The sequence below is a fragment of the Antedon bifida genome, chromosome 8 (genome assembly GCF_963402885.1).
Source record: "Antedon bifida chromosome 8, ecAntBifi1.1, whole genome shotgun sequence".
NCBI lineage: Eukaryota > Metazoa > Echinodermata > Crinoidea > Comatulida > Antedonidae > Antedon > Antedon bifida.
Genome location: NC_136233.1, coordinates 8,223,515 through 8,247,342, shown reverse-complemented (window position 1 = coordinate 8,247,342; position 23,828 = coordinate 8,223,515). Strand labels below are relative to the sequence as shown.

The 23,828-nt window shown below is 33.7% G+C and overlaps 1 protein-coding gene across 1 annotated transcript; it reads left to right on the top strand.

Moving 5' to 3' along the window:
- The first annotated feature begins 68 nt into the window (after window positions 1–68).
- Window positions 69–23,779, top strand: LOC144850265 (uncharacterized). The gene is made up of 3 exons (XM_078707505.1): window positions 69–205; window positions 16,683–20,836; window positions 21,235–23,779. Exons 2-3 carry the CDS (start codon window positions 16,691–16,693, stop codon window positions 21,253–21,255), a joined length of 4,167 nt encoding a protein of 1,388 aa, XP_078563631.1. The 5' UTR covers window positions 69–205; window positions 16,683–16,690; the 3' UTR covers window positions 21,256–23,779.
- Window positions 23,780–23,828: the final 49 nt, after the last annotated feature.

The following is a 23,828-nucleotide window of genomic DNA, read 5'->3' as shown; positions in this document are numbered from 1 at the left end:
TGATTTATGTATTAATAATGCCTGCCATTTTATGTGAAATCGCCATGTTTTTTGTTGGATGCAGAGTGGTTCTTTCTGTCTGCTGCGAGGCTTAACATAAACCTAATTTCTTTTATAATGTTATTGTAATATCTAAATAATTTAACTATAAGCAAGCAAAAGGGTAATTCAAGAATTATATCTTAAACTTCGGTTTGCAGAACAGGTAGGTAGCTACATTACAAAGCGTTTTGATGTTTTGAAGAACCTTCGACCTTAATTAACTTCTAGATTCGAGCCTAGCATATTTTGTGAGGACGTACCTTTTGAAATAACTAACAAACGCTTCTTGATCACCAGTTTTTATAGAAAATAGTTCGGTTACTGCATTCATATTATTATGCAATCTTACTAAAATGCATCTGTTTCAGCCGATGGTTATCATTAATATAGTTAAAGTTGTGGATTGCAAATGCGAGTCGATCCCCAATGTTTGACCATGAAAATTCCAATCAGTGTGCGCCGTAATTCGGTTACGTTTACCGGTAATTTTCGTTTTTTTGATAGCCAAAAATCGCTTGTGAACAAATCGATTTATACGGCAATTTAAACTGCTACTGTACTTTCGCGCCTCAATCTCTTGAGCTTAACCCAATTTAAAAACATTTTTGTACAGCAATGATGGTGAGTGACCGTTATGGCCATGCCCAGCGATTTCAATTTAGGTGCTAATGTAGAGCTGGTTATTTTAAGACTGGAAATTTGGTTAAATTAATGAAAGAAATGGAGATATATAATACGGAAATAACTAATTATTAGTAAATAAAAACTAGGCAACAAATTATAATTTGGCATAAATTTATGGAAATCCCTGGTTAACCGATTCTCCACGATAAGCGCTTAAAGCGCTCATGAGGTTAAAAGTCAAGGTCATTTGTCGTATTCGATTTAGACTTTCACCGTTGAGTACAGTTTTTCCGTTGAGTACTTCTTTAACGGAGTATTTTGAGCGTTGAGATTGTTCTTAACGAAAAAGCTTTCGTTGTCAACGTTTTCTATTCGAATGACTTTCTGTTGAGCACAAATTTACAATTCGAATACAAAAAGTACTCAACGAATCTTTACGTTGACAACGAAAGTTCCCAATCGAATACGACAATTGTAAACAAATTATCAACAAAAAAAAAGTAAATCGAATTTACATTCGCAGTTTGCTATGCATGAATCGTGACAACAAATTATACAAAAGCACTTTTGGTTGCCCTAGCAACCAGGCAGCGCTACCTACTGTCGCGACACGTCGTGACGTCAGCACCGCAGAACTCTGCCAATATCAAGGGAAAGCTCAGATTTGATTGGCTTATGATAACACAAAATGGTGGTTTTGTACAGTAGTTGAGCCTCACAGAATATTCTCTTTTCTCTAAAAGATTTAAACAATAAACGCCTCATATCAAGAAAATACTTTATCACTTCTAATAAGCACAAGGCATCAGGAACTATATTATCTTGGCGTAGGATGATAAACAAATGCCAGGTAATGAGAGGCTCAACTACAAAAACAAGGTTGAATATTATTTTAAACAAAACCTTTACGCGCTATAAAATACAATATTATATCACATTTGTGGTTGAATATAATGGCAATAAAAAATATTTGATCTGATAAAATGATAGGTAAATAAACAAACACTCAAAAGAATTATTATACAAATTACGTCAATGACACAGCATGCTTAGTAACGTATGCGTAGTTGAATCGTGGCAATAACAGAGTCAACTCTCGGTAACCCTACAATAGTATTGTTAAATTAGAAATGGTGATGGGATAAATGACTCGCCTGATTCTGTCAAGTTTAATTTAAAACAAATTTTGTATAACTTTACAATGTCGTGTAAAGGTAAGTCACTTTTTTGATGTAGGGGTGCTTCATGGTATAAATATTTAATAAATGACTTTCAAATCTCAGGAAACTGTTTTCTGACTGACTAAAGAGGGGGTAAACACCTTTTGAAAAAGCCTACAGTATTCCCCTGGGTGATTGTAGTCATTTGTTCGCAGTTTAAAGCAGTATATGTCTCGGTGTTTTTCTTTTATCACTGTTCACTTGTTTTGGCAGCAACCAACCCCCAAAGCTCCTGTTACCCAACCACCACATTTAAATAGCAAATATCGGTTTCGGTTAGCTGTCCTCGTATGCACAACCAACCCAGCAGCTTGTAAAGTACAGTAGTATACTATCCCTCATCTTCTCATTATTTTTTTCCATACAATGTTGATGAACTTGATTATGACTCCAGATGAAACAAAATACTCTCTCTATGACAGGAAAACAAATATTTTGAGTCTGGCCAAATACTGTAGTGTTTAAAAAAAAAAACAGGATCATATTTATATTTATCTGAAGGATACAGTATACATAGAGTATGATGTACCATGTCTTTATTATAGATCACTATTTTATTAACTTTGAATTTTTTTTTATAAATTAATACTAGGAATTGTGTGATTTTTAAAGCAATAAATAAAGAGCCTTGTCTTGAATACGTTTGCAAGTTGCCATTTCTTTTTTTTTTTTTTTACGAAATAACATTTACAGTTTGTTAGTCCTAAGCAACAATTCAAAACCATCCTCAACTCGAGTCCCAATTACCCATAATTCATGTTCAAGCATCTCATCTTCTGTGTTGATGAGGGAGTTTGAACTTCAGTGGATTTGATACCATCATGGCTTCGACAGTAGATGGATTGTTCAGAATTCATTTCTGATAAAAAAAAAATCTTTCTGAAAAAAAAAATCTTTGTTTAAAATACAGTATTATAACTATATGGACTTGTATCTGCTGCCAAATAAATACCGTATTATAATATGGTATTTTCTAAATACTGTATATAATATGGTATTTTCTAAATACCGTATATGTTGTATTTTTGCCATCAGAAATGGTGCTCACAAATATGTATTTTGGCCTACCAAATTTGTGGATAAAATACAGTATTTATAAATTTATACCGTATTTTGTATACCTTTTTCTGCTGCCAATAAAAAATACAGTATTTTTTATTTTCTGTAAACTTTTTATAAAGATAGATATCTAGTCAGTCAGAACAACATCATAACGTTTGCAATTAATCTGTGGTGGGGGGGGGGGGGGGGTGGAATTAAAAGGGAACAAACAGGACAGCCAGATTTATAAAGATAATTTGAGTACGGGGTGCTGACTTGTCAATGAAACAAGTCAATACAAAAATGAGGAGCCTCTGAAAGCAGTACTGTAGGCTACAACATTGCCAGCATAACAAATTCTAAGAGAAAGAATAACTTGTCTTCATTTTGTGGGGATCGAAAGGCAGTTTGGGTAAAATTAATGACAACCACCCGGGGTACTCAAAATACTAAATGAAATATACCGTATTTTGAGGATATGCAGCAGAAAACAGGCCCTATTTATTATTTAAAGTTTTTACTGAAACAATTTCTGATCTTTTGCATTTCAGTTTGTCCAATTATACAAAGCTTGCTATGCATTAGATTAATGCCTGTTGGTATACAGTAACAGTCAATACAATCTATAATTACAAGTGGTGTCTACTCTTGGCTTGCAATTATACTGTGTATGGCACCAATTTCCTTCGTCTTGTACGAACCAAATATCATGTTAACAGGGGATAGCTTTGTGTAATGATTTTTCTTATTCTTTCTTAAAAGCTTATGATTAACCAACTGGTTAATTCTTGTTTTTTATAACCTAGTCTAAATTCAGACTATCATTTGTATGCATACTGATTCTTTGTACGTTTTCCAGTCAATTATCTTCATGTCAGGAAATGCTCTACATGTAATAATAAGATTAATGTGATTTTGTAAACTGTCTATTGTAGACAAAAATTCAATAGGAATTTTTATTGTACTTTTCTTCATTTGAGTTACAGTATTTTCCGATTGACTATATAATTAAGTCAAAGCTTGCCAAAATTAGGTGGGGGTGTCGCATTGTACTTCGGTGGTACAAAAAATCATGCTTGAAAAAATGGGCTGGCTGAAATATTTTGACTAGGCCCTACATCAACTTGTGCCTAGATGCTTAGACCATGCAAAAAATTAGAATTTGTAATGTTGGCTACTGTAGTTATAATATGCAAAAAAAAACAAAAACCTAGATCGTTCTTTAATAATATTTTGTAGACTAGAGACAATTAAAACACTGATTTCTTGCGATTTTCTCACAAAAGTAATGCTTAAGACGTACCATGTTATTGGGAAAACAAAAATAACCCATTGTGCTTTCGCGCTTGACTCAAGGCGTACTGTGAAATATGAATTGATCGTGTGTGTCTGAGCCTGAGCAACATGCTTGTTTGTAGCAGGTAAGCCGACGAGATGTTGATTTGATTGGGCCTAGACAAATAATCAAATATGTTTAAATGTATAATACTTTTCAGTAAATGTATTATTATATAAATATGCTTTTAATAATAATGCACAAGTACAGTAGTGTACGCAATTCGTCATTCAGAACAGTGCCACCAATAATATAATTATCTTTTTATTAATAAACACAATTTTTAAACATTTTTTGGAAGTTTTTATAATCCATTTCAAACTTTTTACTTTGATTTTTTTTTTAATCATACAATACACATATTAGTACTGTATTTTTTATTTTAGAAATGTATTTTCACATTGCATCTAAAGGGATCAAATTATTATTTGAATAGATATATCTCTGAAGGTGTTTAAAAAATGCTGTTGTTATTCCAGAAAACTGGTTTAAAAAGGAATAACGTTTATTATTGATTTGTTATTGTTATTTTTAATATTAAATAATGGTATTTATTAATAAATTTGGTGCTTTAGAATTTTTCTATGCAAAAGAGCTATGAAAATGTATACTTTATATTGTGATTACAACAAAACATATGACAATGTAAACAAGACATTTCAAACATTTGATTGTTTTAAAACAAGTATAGTAGAACCTACATTTTACGTGCTTTCAACGCTGTATGGAGAATGCACGTGTGTGGCTTGTATCACAGCCATGGATTGTTAAATTGCACCCGCAATGTAAGAAAAAAGCACGCTATTCATATATTAAATTATGACATGAAAAATAACCGCACCCACAATAGTGCGAGAATGCTTTGTATTTACAATACATACCTATTTCTACAATAATTGTTTCTTAAATTACTGATATCCGGTTAACCAGCTCAAATACAACATCATACTGTTGAACATAAATTTAACAAAGTGGTTGATTGATGATTTGATATTGATATTCCCTTCCATAATAAATCAGTGCATAAATACAATATTTGGGTTTTCTAGAAGTTGTGGATGACATAACAAATTCAGTCTCCATACCTTAGTTGGTACATACATTAAGTGAAGAATTTATGGGCATTTTCGGTCGCCATTTAAAGCGCAGATTTTTACTGTGAGTGTGGGTACACTGTCGGATACATAAACATATTTATACAAATAAACTATACTATTAAAAATTGATTCTCAAACTCGACACATGCTACTGAATTTTTATTGTGGCAGTTTCAACAAAGTATTAAAGGGCAAATGTTTATTGTGTTCAGTGGTACATTATTAAATTAATTAATACATTTCTATACTGAGTAAATAAATAATATATTTAAAAAAATGTTTCCTCTTTGGACCTGCAGCCATTACATCAATCACCATGTCTGTATTTGCTCCATGTGAACTACAGGTATTTAGTCCTGCATAGTCCTTCTGTACACATATAGCCTAGTGAACATTTGAACATTGTCAGTTTTTTTACGCCAAAATGTATTCTTTAGGCACAACCTAGATGGTACCATCTAGTTCAATAAATTTATATAAAAACATTCAAAGACAACAACCAACTTAGATGACATTTCCATTTACACTATATGGAAAAACTGAGATGAATTCTGGTTCGACACTTTACATTTTCAATCAAGAAAATCTTTAAAATATTGCAAACACATGATTTGCGATATGACCATCTTCACGCACTCTAAAACACAAAAACATTGCAAAATACATATACATTAAAAACACCAATCTTTCACATAAGAAATTATAATTGATATTCATAAAAATATTACACTATACTGTAGCCAATAAATTGTTTTTATGTGCTACGCAACGCTCTTAAATATTTATTATTTTATATTATAAGCTGTTTAGCGATCAAAACAAAAGTGAATAAAAAAAATTTTACTTTCTCAGAGTTCGCAAGTGGGATTGTCTACACTGCCATTTTCCCTGACTTGAGTTGATTAGCTTGGAGAAATTCTGTCGCAAATTGCAACAAAACTTTAAACAATAATTACAACATTTCGCCATAGCAAATTACAGGATACTTGGATTATTAAAGTTTTCTAAAATTCAGTAGCAATACTATTTTCTTTCACCAACATTTGTTGTACCCAATACAACTATTAATTATGCATTGCAGTAACGCATTTAATAAACTAGAAAGCCGCTCAGAGAGTGCATAACTCCGCCTACTGTAAAATTCTCCTACATGCAGTGAGATTTCTCCGGAAAAATATATTTTTTTCACTTTATTTAAATTGTAAGTGATGTGAATCATCATTTCCTTTAATCAAAATCAAGAATGTTAGAATAAGTCATTCAGCATTAAAAAGATGCTAGAATTGTGATAGGCCAAGGTGGGGTATTTTACACATTTGCCTACGTTGAGGTATGATAGATTACTGCAAGGTGTTCAACAATTCTAACTTCGTTTTTTGCTTCATATACTACAATATTTCAAACCTATCTGGTACACTTTTTTGGTTAATAAACTTTAAAGAATAAGAACTTTGTCATACTTTTCACAGTTAAAACCCTACTGTTTTATAATTTTCATACAAATAATTTCATGATTGCCATAACCCATGAAGTTATTGTTATTGCCACATCAATCTTATACGTTACAAAATTATTATTATCCACAAATAATAGTTTATATTGTTTAGTATGTTTTTTATAAAAGAGTTTGTACATCCATTCAATTTCTTGCAATTTACGCTTGCACAAAATGAATAACCAATCAAAATAAAATATCTTTTATTTTATTATTTGTATGAAATGAAAGCGAGTGAGAATAGTAACAAAAAAAAGCAATGCAGACATGGTAGGTTTAGGATAACATTTCCGCATCACTTACTGGATAGTGAAGCAAACTGCATAAAATGTTATATTCTATATTTAAGTACGCTTACAAAATGTATGTTTTCTTATTCATACTCTGTTGAAGACATTTTCAACCACATTTCACCACTTACCATGGACAGCAGCTTTGTTTTAAATAATAGTGCACTAAATTCTTCATGTGTTGGCATTGTATGTTTCACAGGACAAACAACAGCTTTACGTCTGATCCAAAGGCAAAGAGAATCAATTTCCGTCACTCAAACTAAGTACAATTGAACTCAAATGTGTTGATAATCTTGATGGGATTCCTCGCGGTCCACCAGTACAGTATTTGCTTGTATCTGCTTGCGTTATATCGTCCCAGTTATAATCTTTAAAATACCTGCAGAATCGGACAAGTTCAGTTAAGACTCATTGTTCTTGCTTTTATTTCAACAAACTACTCTAATTCTCTTTTTGTTCTCTTTTCTTCACCGGTTAAAAAAATACAAAATATTGCTGCCCATGTAGGTAAGCTTATGCCATCAAGATCTTTATGCTAACATATAAAGTCAATATACAGTCAATCTGGTTGCCTTTGTTCCTCTGTCAAATCATTGCTATCTGTCCCTTGTTTCCATACCAAGATTAACAGTGAAAATGTTTTCATCCTTTTTCAATAAAACTGAAATAAATACAAATGTTTGATGTATCTTCCTAAGGATACAACAATCTAATAATATGGTATAAGGTACCCTTCCAAAAAAAGAAGACCAGAGCGCCGACAGGTATCAAACCTCTCCAGCTAGTCCGATATCCCTCCATTACACCATGATTCTTCCAGACAATTTTCCATCCAAATTGTTTCTTTATTTTAGTAACTTTCATTTACCACACTGTATAGCATGTCAACACTACAGCTTTTTAGTTAATCGCTTAGTTTATTGTACCAACTTAGTACAATTGATCAACAGGCATGTGATCTTATAAAACAAATAGTGTAGATAAACCTTACAACACATTTAAACAAGCAATATTTCTTACAAAAAAAGGGGTAGACTTTTTCCAACAGTTTTAATTATAATTTAAGAAATAATTGTATATTATCAATTATTAACGTAAAATTATAGTCTGAAAATGAAATGCTCTATTTAATCATAAAGCAGCAGGGCCTATCGGGTATTAATTAAATACATCACTGTTTTGAGGATGTATATTATGAATGAAACAAATCAAATTTTATTTCAGAACAGAGTCCATGATGTATAGAAAAAAAATACAACTTAAAGATGTATTGTCCCCCCTGAAAAAATAATTCTTGCCAACATTGTGGTTGAATATGTCATTTTAATTAACATATTAATAGTTATCCACTTTGACCAAAAATTGGATTGAAAAAAAAAGTATTTACCTGAAAAAACTGTAAAAGTGATTGATTATTAATTTGTTTGCGAGGTTTTTTGATTAACTTTATTAAAACTACAAAATAACATATTCAAAGTCTGATTTAATTAATCTTCACTTTTCATGTTTTTGGGGGACAATATATCTTTAAACTAAACTATAGTACTGTGCATATTTCGGGGTAGGTGGGGGGCATTACTCCCTAAAGTTGTAGGGACCCACATACCCCAACATTCCAGTAAACAAAATTTCTAATTTCCCAAAACCTTCATCGTACAGCCGACGACAATCTTACTCTCTAATCAACAATTCTTTGTCTATACACACCATTCGCCAAAATTATTTACCATAGAGGAAGAATTTGAAAAATGGTGAATTACTACGGAAAATATTGTTTATTAAACCGGTCTTACAGACTGTAGTACTGTCTGCATAAATCTCGTACACTCTTCTTCCAGACATGCTTTAGGATTTGAGCCCAGCCCAGTTTACAAATTCCCATTTTTTCAGCAAAACAGTAGTAAACTATAGCTTTCGCGTAATACAGTTTCCTAATGCTTCCGTTCCCTTGAATATAAAACTGCCTAAATGCGCGGTGCAAAAAACATACAGAAATTCTGGTCTTACAGTTCTTGCCATTATACAGTACACCATGTATTAAAATCTGAATTTAGGTACAGTCGTACAGTAGTATCATGCAGTGCATCTTGACACTTGATGTTAAATTTGTAATTAATATCTGAGACAAAAAAATCTTTATTAAGGAAATATTTTAAATGCTGTATGGAAAAGTAAAAAATATATTGATAATTAAACAAGATATAACTTGCGTGTCAAAACAGTCCGCTACAGTTTGTCAGTTGTGTGTTACTATGATGTCAATTGGGCTCCTTTCCAGCCACTGGATGGTTTCAAGTGTAGTTTAAGAGACCAGTTGTTAGGAATGAATGACATTGTTTCGTGCCATGTTCATCGTTTTATACTGTTTCCTTTATGCTAATTGATTCTGTAATTTTACGTTGAAGCCAATCTTGTTCTTTAACCTGTTTCTCACAGAAGTGTGTGCAGGAAATATTCTATTACCATGCAGGTATGGTTTTCTGTGGCAATTTGCGAAAACGAAAGCTGCTATATCCCCACCTATTGTGATTAAGATTAACGTATAGAACAATTTTGTTTTATAATAATAATAATAGTTCATTCTTATATAGCGCAAATAAGCAAGCTCTTAATGCACTACAGTACAGCTAAAAATTACCCACGTTCCAGCTTCGTGGCTACTAGGTATTGTTTTTGATCGCAATCCTACGAACTGCATTGTTTTTTGATCGCGATCCTACGAGAGCCATTGTTTGCTAGGCCTAGAGACCTTGAAGGACAACTTGACCGAGGACCATATTAGGGATGTACATATGATTTCAGAACAATCGCGAGATTAAGGTGCATCGCAAAATCTACTTAATGAGTCCAGATAAGCGGGATATTCCTCGACCCTTTCTCACTGGAAGAAGCATTCCACAATGTGTGTGGCTGTATGGTTTTGGTGTTGTCAACATCTTTCTTATGTTCTTTTATTCTTGTCTTGAGTGCCCTACTCGTAAACCATTTCACAATGGGATAGTTGCCGACCTTCTCATGTCTTCCTCTACGGGAGGTGTGCGAGTTTTCTAAGTTACTTTGTACGTTTCTAATTGTCCATGACTGTAGTTTACACTGTTTGAGTGAAGTTGTATTGTCTTGATTTCGATCTGTTTGTCTGAATTGTTTAAGGTTATATTGTTACATCTGTGTAGAAGTGTGCATGGCTTTCCTGAAGGCTTTAGTGTCGCTATTTCCTGTCGGTGTGTGCTGTACTTACAGGCATAGGCAATACTACAGCACACATCGATATCAAACTGAGGCTATGAAAAAGATATGTAGATGACATAATGATAATTCCCAAAGACGCAACACAACCTTTACTACAACACCTAAACAAAATCGACGAAGACATTAATTTTACTTTACGAAGACATATCCACAGCAGATAACTGTATCCAATTCCTGGATTCACTCGTATGATTGATGAAAATAGCAACAATAGTTTTCAGAAAAGCCACACACACCAACCAATGCTATGTCTTTCAAGAAATGAAATGTTCTCGCCATTAGACGAATAGTATACAAAAAATCATCATCTACAGTACTATTCTAAAATAAACTTTTTCAACTGTTCCCATTAATTAATAAAAATCATGCTATTTAAAGCTAATTTAAATGCCTTTTTTGGTAAATAAATTAGTACATCTCTCCAAAAATGTACTTCCAGCACGAAACCAGTCGTAACAATCAATCTTCGTGACGGAAGTACAAAATAGGTGTTTTTCAAAAGCAATAGTATAAAAAAAATATTTTCCAAATGCGAAAAGATTTTTTTTTTCGTACACGAATAAAAGTACAATTGAACGACAGTTCAATAGTGCATACTATTGCACGCAATGTGACCCATAATGACAGGAATTTATTTAGGTGTTATATAAAGCAAATAATGAATGCAGCATAATGTATATCAAACCAGTCAAGTATACAGTTGCAGTATCAAAGCAGTAGACGCATTTGAATTTTTGTGAGTGAATCATAAATTTTTTTAAACTTAAAATAACGTCTAAAATCTAATCTAATATTTTCAAGCTAGGTGAGAGTGGGATAATTATTTTTAGTGATGATTTATTGAGGAGGTGTTCCGGGCATTTATTCAAATAAATACCATCCTAATTGGTATAATTAATACATTATTCCGCGACACAGTGAGCCGTTTTGGCCTAAGAAGGAAGACGTTTTAGACGGCTTGCAACATGGGCAGAAGTATCCCAGGGTCCTGATGGGACACAGATAGCGCACAGTATACATAAAGTCCTGGCAGCTTACTCAACAACTCAGCTATCGGGGTTTCATTCGATTTCAAACAAAAGACATCAATGACATCAATTCTCTCGATGTCATTTTATATAATTATTTCCCACAATTTACTTCTATGTTTTATGAATATATTTAATTTGATCTTTATGTAATTACTATACCTTCACACGCGCGGTCTGAAAACAAACAAAAAACCAAAATGGCTATCGCCACCAAACACCAACGGCCAACTTAGTTGAAACAGGGAGTTGTTTTACAACTCCCTGGTTGAAACCAACCATGCAGGGAACTTGCAAGGTGATTGACACACCTTACCGTGAACCCGGAAATTACGCGCATAGAGTTAAAATTTACCGATTGAAATCAGAAAATTTCTTATAAAACCCTTTATAATATCTTCCTACGATAGAAATATCGAACAATAGCGTCGATGTGAAAACTAATGTTATCAAATCTACGTTTCACGGTACATCTGAGATAGATAAGGTAGGTATCCATGGCGGAGATTTGTACCGAAGTTTTTGCATTGTGCTCGCCTATGTCAGAAATAACCATAATTTATATATAGATTGCAGCTTGCACTGAGTGATATCGATATTACTGCAAGAAGCTTTTGTAATGTCATTGTCAATATATTAATATTGGTACAGTATGTATTTAGGTATTCGGCAAAAAAAAAATTGGAAATTCTTGTGCAAACTTTCATACAAGTATATAGGTATGGCCATCTCAGACAGCTTCGCTCAACGCTATCTCAAGATGTCTTGTCTAGATTCAACTCTGACAGCACCGACGAGTCAAATCCAGACAAGATGAATCGTTGTCGGGCCTTGTCGTATAATGCTGTCTGAGGTGGCCTTTAGTAAAGTGTATAAGGGTATGTTCAGACTCGCGGCGTTAGGTTTGTTATCTAACGCAAGGCGTACGGTAATCAATGGCGCTAAAAGTCAAGGTGTTCAGACACAACAATCAACATTCCAATGCCTTGCATAAAAAACGCTCTGATTCTTGGGTCTAAGCAGATAGAACTATGCATACATTTATGCCGTATACATTGTAATGTTGTTTTTTTGTTATTTCTATTTATACGTTACCTTCAAAATATACTGACTTGTTCTTACTATGGATATTTAATAACACTGAAAACTTTGAAGGAGTACCTGGCTTAAAAAATATTATCTGCTGAGTATGTTACACAAGTAATATTGCTACCTATAGTATTATAATTATGTTTGTATAGTTGGAACAAAGGGCTTTCCAAGAGCGCTCCCTTTTGCGCAGTAGCGATTTAAATATATTTGCTCTAATGTAATAACTGTCAATAAACCCTTATTTTGACATTTTTACCCGGAACAAACATTTTTAGCTTAGAGCAAATTTTACATATCTCAAAAATTGTTGAGCGGATATAGTCGTAGTTGGTGTCACAATACATATTTCTTTTGCCGTGAATGTGAAACTCTATTTTGACCATTGGTGAAGAAAATGACCTTATCAATATCTCAGTGACCACTGGTCAGAGAGTTATAATTTTAGTCTCAGTATTTATTTATTTGCTCTAATAGAACAGAAATACACAAAACTTTTTGCATGGAGCACATTTTATATTTCAATAACTACAGTAATGAATATTGTCATGCTTAATATCAAAATACACTTGTATTGATATCACTCTAACAAACAACTGCTAAAAGTTTACCAAGACTCCATATGACCACTGGTCAAGAAAATGGTCATACAAATATTTAGCAACCAGGTCACAAAGTTTTGGTCTCAAATTAATAGGAATGATTGGTTTCGATCTTATCTGACTGGCCGGACCCAGTGCGTTGAAATCAATGATACTAGTTCTGCTCCCAAGAACTTAGAATGCAAGTTTCACAAGGTTCTATCCTTGGGCCCTTGCTTTTTTCTCTGTATCTTTTCCCTCTGTATCTTTTCCCTCTCACTGAAATTAGTAAAGAAAACAATTACTACCACCTATATATGCTGATGACTTACAGCTATATATCGATTTTAATCCTTCTGAATCTCATGATATAACAAAACGACTTGAAAGCTGTCTCTCTAAAATATCATCCTGGCTATCATCCAACATGCTCTTGCAATACTAAATTCAACATTCCCTCCATTTCTTTTAATTCCTGTACAATTTTTCCATTAAAATTCTTGGGGTTTATTATGATGCATTATTATCCTTCAACAACCATATATGTCATGTTACGAAAACTACTAACTTCCATATATGTAACATTGCTTGCATTCAAAAGTATCTGTCAATTTTATGTTCTCATCTGCTTCTCTTTGTAATTCTCTCCCTCGACATATTACTAAATCAATATCAATCTATTGCTATTTTTTTTAAAGTGTGCATGTGCACAAAATTTTGTGTGCAACATGCAATTTTTACTCCATAGAAAGTTGACCAATGATATGAATTATAATTTTATTACGTTTCATGAAAGAATATTTGTTGGATCTAAGTTTATGATCAGTTATAAAAATTCATAAAATCGCGCGTAACTTACTCTACGCGGCTCTGAAATAATCAAAAAGCTTGGCTGCACATCTACAATTCAAAGTCAATATTTTTACAAAGTTATGTTCACAATTATTAGAGATAGGCTGTCTACAAAAATCGTGGAAAGAAAGAAGATGAAAAAAAAAAGATCAAGACAAGACAATTACAAGGGTTATCCGCAACAGAAGTTGTCAAATGTTTAAATAATGTACGATTGTAAGATACGATTTGATGTAGCAAAATAAAAGTGTGACATCATACAAAATATTTTCTACATAATCAAGTAATAAATAAGTAAATAACTCCGTCTTAAAGCTTGTTTCACACTAGAATATAGTGTTAAAATGTCTAAAATCGTAAATTAACTAAAAAGGGACAATACCAAATGTCGTATATCTAACTGCCATCTTTTGTGCTATGTATATAAAAATTGATTATGGCATTATGAAATTAAGTGCTGAATTCTGTATACCGTAAAACCTTGAAAAGAAGCCCATGGGCTTCTTGTTTTAGGACTCTTCTGTGAAATTACCCTTTGCAACTAAATGAATGCTGTAAATTTTTGAATTGCTACTACAATTTTTCCTTTTACCTACCTGTGAATCCGAAGTCCTCGAAATAATAAATGATCCTGAATGTGTAAATAACTAACTAGAGAAATGTGTGAATGATAATGATTGGTAAATTATAGATAACAGTTCGATGAATTATATAGTATAATTGTGTTATAAATATATTATTATTAATTTATTATTAATCTGCCGTTTTATTGGGGGAGGTGCTGGGCGTTTATTCAGTTTAAACATCTTTTGAAACTAACTTCCGCGATACAGTGGGCCGTTTCGGTCTAAGAAGGAAGACGGCTTGCAACATGGGCAGAAGTGTCCCAGGGTCCTAACAGGACACAGATATCCCACAGTTATTCCTGCCAGCTTACTCAATAACTCCGCTATCGGGGTTTCACTCGATTTCAAACAAAAGTTCTCCCGATGTAATTTTATATACTATTTCCCACAATATACTTTATGAATATATTTAATTTGATCTTTATTAATTTGCAGTATAATTGTTATTTTGCTAACTACTGTGCCTTCTCACGGTCCGAAAATAAAAAAAATAAATAAATGGCTATTACCACCAATGGCCAACTTAGTTAAAACCAGGAAGTTGCAAGGTCATGACTCACCGTAACCTGGAAATTATTTCTACCGCGTACAGTTGAAAATCTACCGATGAAATCAGAAATTTTGTTTTAAAACACTTTATCTTCCTAAAATAGACATATGGAACAATATCATAATAGTGCAAACTAATTTATTCAAATCTACGTTTCGCGGTACATCTGAGATAGATGAGGTTTGTAACCAAGACGGAGATTTGTTCTGAAGTTTTTCCATTGTGCTCGTCTATGTCAGAATTAAGCATAATTTATATATAGAAGCTTACTTGTGCATTCCAGACTTTATAATTATTTTGTAAATAAAAATATGTTAAATAATAGCCAATTTGGGTTTATGAAAAAACATTCAACTAGTCTAGCAATGCTTGAATTACTAAGTAACATAAATACATCTTTTTAAAAAGAGGGTAGGGGGGAATCACGATTTTTTTAAACTTTCACACTATGGTGTCAGAGGTCCTCCATTAGAATGTCTAAGAAATTATTTAATAATTGATATTATTTGGGTTGATTGCTTTTGTGCAAATGTTGTTATTCTTTCTTTAATAACTTTATAACTTCAATTCATATTATATTGTATCTGTCCTTGGTCATCTTGAGACAAGTTCTTTGTCTTGTCTTAATCCTAACCTTTAGAATTTGAACAGTCTTATATTATCATTATTACTATTATTATCAAATATTTAATTACTTTCCTTATACTTTTTTTTTGTCTATTGGTTTAATAAATGTTACCAAACATTAACTTTTAAGACATTCCCTGTCAATTTTACATATCATTTGCCGACGATGCAGACAAGAAGAAGATACAAGATGCAATAAAAAAAATTACATTACAGCTTACATTATTAGTCATACCATTACCCCCTTAACCATGTGTTTGTATTGTTTTTTTCGGTTCCTTTGAGATTCGAATAAAAAAATTGAAAAAAGCCCATTTTTCAAGGTTTTACAGTATTTTGTATCATACTTACAAAAAGTATGTACATTCAGTGTAACATAGGAAAAATGATGAGATCTAATTTTAACATGATGATGTCATCAAAATAAAACATAAAAACAATTTTGGGAAATAATTGTATATTATTATAAAATATACAACAGGATCAGCCTTAAGAAAGAGTAAAAGTAAAAGCAATCAAAAGTTATTTATTTAATGGCAATAAATGCACAAATAAAGTACGGGAAAAAGGTGATTCATGAGACTTGCCTGACTTTAAACAGTTAAATTCATTATATTAATGTCAAATGAACGCTAGAATATCTATCCTTAATCATGTTTGTGGTTCTAAAATATTGTAAATTATTACTTCTGCAACTCAAAACTATTATTCAAATTTCAAATCGATCTAGGTGTGTTGGTGGGAGTTGGGGTGTATATCGGAAAGTGATATATACAGGAGTAATGAGGTGCCGAAGCCAATCTAAATATAAATGTTAGCTTAAATATTGTTACTGATAGTAATAGTGCTATATCTCTATTGAGTTTTTCATCATTCATATAAAAGCTTATGTCTTAAATGTTTTATTTTGCATACATATTTACTCATTGTAGGTTAAAAAATGGCAATCATTCTACGGCTTCAAGGACTACCATGGTCTGCCACTGCATCAGACATACGACAGTACTTTGTAGGTCTTAGCATCCCTGATGGCGGGGTACATATAGTTGGTGGTGAAGACGGTGATGTCTTTATTGCCTTTGCAAGTGATGAAGATGCTCGTCAAGCCATGAGGCGACAAAAGGAGCCACTAATGGGTGTTCGTGTCATGATTCTGCTCAGTAGCAAATCGGAAATGCAAGAGGTCATTGCAAAAAGCAGACAGGCTCAAGGAAGAGATCCATTCCATAGTGACTCAAATGCATCCAAAGAAAGTTCTGCGACAATAGATATGTCTTCTGCAATGAAACTTGATTCTTCTGCACAATCTGGCTTTGATAGAAGAGATATAAATTTTGCTTCACCAATGTCACCAGATCCATCGCAGGGAGGACGACCAATTGCAGCTGATAATTTCCAAGATCGCAGTAGAATTCCTGATCAAGAAGCTCGAGATAGGAAAGTTGTCACCCCATACAATGATCCTTATAATCAATCAAGAACAGTAGCTCCAGAAAATGGTTCATTTGGTCATACCGAAAACAGGCCAAGAGATCATGACCGAAGAACTCCTCAAACATCATGGCAACGTGATGCAAGAGAAGGCACTTCATCTAATTTTAATGATCCACACCAACCTTTTTACCCTGATCCACCTCGTGGTGCTGACAGCCTTCTTGGTGATGTTCCAGTACATCAAGTTGTATCACAGTCTATAAGAGAACCTCAATCTGACCATAATTGGCCAAAGAATGATGTACGACCAAGACACCCATTTAAACCTGATAGCAGTATTGAAAATCCAATGGATGGACGATCATTCAGTCATCGGGGGACAGAAGACTTTGGACAAAGGCATGGCAGACCAGCTCATCCACAAGATCCATTTGAAGGTGCTGGTAGAGATTTTATTCATGGGAAATATGCACAAGAGCCAGGAAGAGACATTCGTGCCCCAGGAGATTTTGGTCATCCAAAAGGAGTACCACTTTCTGAAGATCCACGTTTACCACATGATGTTGCTTATAGACGTGAGATTGAGGAATCACTGTGTGTGTATCTGCAAGGTTTGCCATTTACTATAAAAGAACATGAAGTTGTTGATTTTTTTCGTGGTTTACGCATTGCTCGAAATGGTATCGGTATTGTTTTAGACCCACAGGGAAGATCAGTTGGAGATGGTTTTGTAAAATTTGTTTCTAAAAGAGATACCGTTGATGCATTAAAAAGACATAAAAACTACATTGGCAACTGCTTTGTGGAAGTAATACCATGTTCAGAAGGTGAGTATCAGACAATGAAGAAGCCTATGTCTGTTCAGTCTATAGATAGGCATGTGTCTGATGGACATCATAGGAGAAGTGGAGAACCATTTCGAAAAGGTGATGGTCACGGTCTACCTTCTCTTCTTGGAATACCAACTCAAGAACCCTTCACTCCTCAAGATAGAGATCATCGAAGGGATATGCCCTTTGGTAGAAGAGATGGTCAAGATACTTTTCACCCAAGAAACAAAGGACCTATTGGTCCCAACTTTCACAGAGATCAGAAAGGGACAATGAGAGACGATTTCAACAGGGAAGGTATAATTGCAGAGGGTAGTAGAGACCACTTCAATCCAGGTCGTAGAGGTAGTTTTGAATCTGGTAGCAGAGATATGTTGATTCCCGGTGATAAAGAAGGTTTTAATCCAGGAAACAGAGAAGAATATTTTCAGGGAAACCGAGACAGATTTCATCCAGGCAGCAGAGAAGGATTTCATCAGGGCAACAGAGAAGGATTTAATCCAGGCAATGGGGAAGGATTTACTCCGGGTAAGAGAGACGAATTTAAGTCAGGCAGTAGAGAAGAATTTAATAGAGACAGAGACCATTTTACTTCCAACAGAGACACAAATTTGAGAGATTCTTTTGGCCCTCTTGATAGACGTCGTGATGAAAGAGGTCTTGGTGGCCAACTTGACAGAGGTCTTGGCGGCCCTCTTGATAACAGCCATGGTATAACTCTTGGAGAATCTTCCCAAAGAGATCCTAGTGGAAATTTTGATATAGGACCTGGTGGACCTCCCAATAGAGGACCCGGTGGACCTCCCAATAGAGGACCTGGTGGACCTCCCAATAGAGGACCTGGTGGACCTTTCATTAGAGGTGGGCCACTTCTAAGATTAGGAGGCGATGAAGAAAGTTTAATGGATGCTGAAATGCCAGATGATATGTATGGAGCAAGTGGCCGGCCAACCATAAGTGGACCTTACTCTAAAGATAGATTCAACCATGATGAATTTAATCGAAACCCAGGTGAATTTCATAATAGACATCAAGGACCATTTGAGAGAGAGCCAGGGCGAAATATTGGTCCTCAAGCTAGAGCACATGATAGTAAATATGAATGGGAACGGGATGGACCAGGTTCACTGCAAAGAGAACGTGGACGGCCACCAGGAAATTTTGACAAGCAACATAGACGACCAGATATGTCCTTCAATAGAGATAGACCACGGTCAGATAATCAATTTGAAAGAGAATTTAAAAGTGGTTATGATGCACAGTCAGACAGAGATAGAAGGCGCACTGACAGACAAACTGAAAAACAAAGAGGCCGATCTGATGACCAAGGTTCAATGGATAAAAGTAGGCAAACGCACAAAGACAAAAGTGAACCAGATGCTCAATCAACATCGTTAGATTCAAGAATCAAATCATCAGAAAGTTCGAGAGACCAAAGTAGAGAAAGAGATAGAAGTACTTCTGGCCGAGAATCTTCTAGAGAAAAACGGGGATCTGACAGAATTAGGTCAAAAGACATAAAAGATAAATCTAGCTCTGGTGATGAGAGAACAAAAGATAGAATAACAAACAGAGATAAAAATATTGTAAATGGACCTTATACAACACGTAGTGATCATGATAGAGAACGAAGAAGGTCGCCATCCAAATCATCTCGTTCACAGCGTGATAGATCTCGTTCTCCAATTCGTAGTCAGTGTGTCGAATTGAAAGGTATACCACCAGATTGTCAGGCTGAAGACATTTACCAGTTTTTCAAAGGATTATCAGTTGCTTCAGAAGGGGTCTTCATTCCATATGATAGCAAAACTGGAAAAGCTGCTGGGCAATGTTATGTTAAGTTTGCTTCAGAGAAAGATGCCCAAAGTGCATGCAAAATAAGTGGTAATAAAATTGGTCATAATGTTATTGAAATCACCAATATTCTGAAAGAAATCATGGATGTTAGAGTTAAAGAATATAAGAAACGATTAATGGATGGCACCACTGAATCTTCACCTAAAGGTACAACTGATCCAGAGCAGCAGAGCCCAATTGAGAAAGCAAACAAACCTGAACTGATTTTTAGGGTAAGGTTGGAGAATGTTCCATATACATGCTCTGTAGAAGAAATTTACCAGTTCCTTCCTGACTGCCAGATTGCACGAAGAGGCATCAATTTTGTTCGACATTTAGATGGAATAAATATAGGTAAACCCAATGGAAGTGTGATTGTGGAGTTTGTAAATGAAGCTGATATTAGTAGATCACTTACAAAAAATGGAAATATGATAAGGGGGAGAAATGTAAAAATATTAAAAATATTTGAGGATGTTCCTACTCAAATTTTACTTCAAAGGCCAAACAATAGAGACTATGATGATAGAAAGAGCAATTCATCAAGAAATGTCCCATTATTACCAAGATTTGGAGGAAGCGGGGGACCAGGTATGCGACCAGGTATGCAACCACCAGGATTATCTTCATTTGGGAAGCCTAGGCTCGATTTTTTGCAGTCCGGGCCCAGGCAGGTCTTTGGTAATCCCCATATGCATGGTGAAGAAAACAATGGTCCAGCGCCAAACATGCAGAAACTTGGTGATAATAACTGTGTCATTGGAATTAGCAATTTGCCTTTAGATGTTGCCATTCCACACATTCTCAAATTTTTCCAGAATTTCTCGCCCATTACAAACTCTGTCAGGCTACATTTCAACAATGCTGGTATGCCAACTGGAGATGCTTTAATTGCATTCCCAACACCAATGCTAGCTAACAATGCTGTGGAAGACCTACATGGCACTATGATTGGAGGAAGAACAATAGGCCTTAAAATGACACAGGTAATTGTTTTATATCTAGTTATATAATTAATTTGTACATGGCATTACATGGCTTGAACTAGTTATGATCACATTTGTGGGTATAGTATATAATATGGTTGCCCACTCATTTGTTCAATTCAATTTATTATGATAAAAAGGCAAATAAACTACAACAGGCAGTCTTTCTCCGCTGGCTGAAAATGAGTGGTCTTAAAGACCTGCATTATACAAAAATGAATGTGGAAATATACCATTGAAGTATAATCCCATGCTACTCAAGTATAATCCCACCTCATAATTTAGGTTATATTTGGATTGGATACTAGACTACTGTAAATCCATTAATTAATTAAACATTTTTCCAATTTTGCATTATGGTTGTTATAAATTACTAAATGTATTACTAAATCTTTCAGCCCCCACCTGGTGTGATGTAAGAAGGTGACTCATTATTCTACCAACAACACCTTCAAACTGATATGCAGCTGTTTTGTCTGTTTAAAAGGAACTTGCAAGACTTTTCACAATAATAATCAATACAGTTTTATAATTGTTTGTAACTACTGTGGAGTAGTTTTGCGTCAGGGTGTTGAGTAATTGGTCAGATGTTTTGCCCTACTCTGACGTAAATTGTACTTCATACTAAGTATATTGAAAATACCTGCGAAAAAAATATGCAAGTAATTCTCGGGTGGGACTCGAACCCACGACCTCCAGATCATTGTTTGTAACTACTGTGGAGTAGCTTTGTTGCAAAGCTACTCCACAGTAGTAATTACAATCCTGTTGGTGCAGTACCCGCTGCTTACTTGGGCTCGAATCTAACCCCTAGCCATCAGCGCATCTAGAGGTATGAACGCCAGGCTAGTGATCTTGAGGTCGTGGGTTGGAGTCCCACCCGAGAATTATTTGCATATTTTTTCTGCAAGTATTGTCTGAATGTACTTAGTATGAAGTACAAATTGCGTCAAAGTAGGGTAAAACATCTGACCAGTACAGTTTTTTTAAACATAAAATATAATTCTACCGCATATCATTTATTTATGCTTATAGGTTCCACCACATCTGTAATGTAATTTAGTAGGTGTCTGCTTTAATGCAGTGGTAAAGAAAAGCAAGCATTAGGGTAACACTTTACTGATTAAATGTGCAACTACACACAAATATAGCAGAAGCTATCATAAGACTGAATGTGTAAGGTTTTGTGTAGAAGTCTTCATTCTCTTGATTTATGATGAATTAACAAAATTTAGCTTACTTCATTACATTCATTTTGACAAACCATCTATTTAATGTAAGGTAAATAGTTTTTTTATTGAACAAACATGATAAACATCTGTTTTTAATTTTAAACCATGAATTCCAACATCATACATTTTTAATTCTTCTAACATATATACTGTAAATACATTTCTTTCATCTTCTTCAAGGTATTTGGTGATGAAGGTTTGTACAAATATGATACAAAATACACACCATACTGCATACTGTACACCACATCTTTCAGCATACAAGTCTAGTGTCGTCAATAATAAAATATTTTACAAATTGTAATGCAAAACAGAATTATCTCCACAAATTTTCTCTCATCCATCATACAAAACATAAAAGTAATGTTATTTTGTAACTTCAAATTGATTGTCTTGAAATACATAGTTGAAATTTGTATTCAAGGATTCATAAACACGATAAAAACAGTTACACGCAACAATACAATATTAAAATATGAAAAGACAGTAAAAGGTTAATATAATAAAATGTTAACTTTATCAAATTGCACTATGATTTTCATGAGAAAACAGCACTTGTCACCAAATATGGAACAATTAAATAATTAAACAGTTCAGTTTATTTGTTAAATTTACATTCTGCAAATTTTTGTTACCTTTGTGGAATTGGAAGAATATTTATATATAAAATAAATATTGGTTTTTTTTTTATGTAATATGTTTTTGTATTCTTTACCTGATTACACAAATGCCATTTTGCATTATCTTGTTTCTGATAATGCTAAACAAGTGAATCAACCCCAATGCTGACACTATGTGTTCAGTATGATATTTGCCAAGCATTTATTTTTTACTCATTGCGAAAAGAAGTGAGAGTAAAATGACATTATATTAGAAATACATTAAAAAGAGGAACAATTACATTATAAGATAAAAAGAATTGACTGATCTTACAATGGATATTGTACATAATTATATTCATAAGACGTCTGCTTGAAAAAGAATAGAGCATAATATTTGATGTCATCTGTGATTAATTGATCAATCATTGTGACTGTACTTTATTTTGGTGTGCTACCTAAAAAACAATTAGGAAAAATAAAGTAAAATGTACAAAATGTTAATATTGCTGATATTTGTAATGTATAGTTAACTTTATTTTGTTATTTTAGTTTTTCCTATATACTGTATGACCTATATATGATGGAAGTGTACCTTCGCCATCTGTATGTGTGTAAAAGAATACATTCAGTAAATTCAGTTTGTACATGAATGAAAGTAGTCACCGTCACTTACTTACTGTGCTACCTAAAAATAAAGTAAAATGTACATAATGTTAATATCTCGGATACATTCATTTTTAATGTAGTTATTTTTGTTGATTGTAGTTTTTCTTCCCATAATTTGGAATTTTAAGCACACATGCAACATAAAATGGATAAAGTGTATATTTAAAAATTCAAAAAAAATTAGTTCTTTCAAAAAGAAAAAATACATTTTGTATATATGAAGAAATCATTTATTTTAAGGACTGTAAAAATAAGCAGAAAAATAAGAAAGAAAGAGAAAAAGTTGTTTTTAAAATACTAAAGCATTATGAGTTTTCCTGCCAAATGCAGTATGTAGCCTACAAGAAAACGTTTACATTTTTTAAAAAGCAAAATGAGTGATTCCAAAAAGGTTTTTTGTGTTACCTTTGTACGTGTAGTCAATAAATGAACATTTACTACCATCTGTTTGTATGTCTGTCCATCCTAATGAAGTATTGGCCATTCATGCAT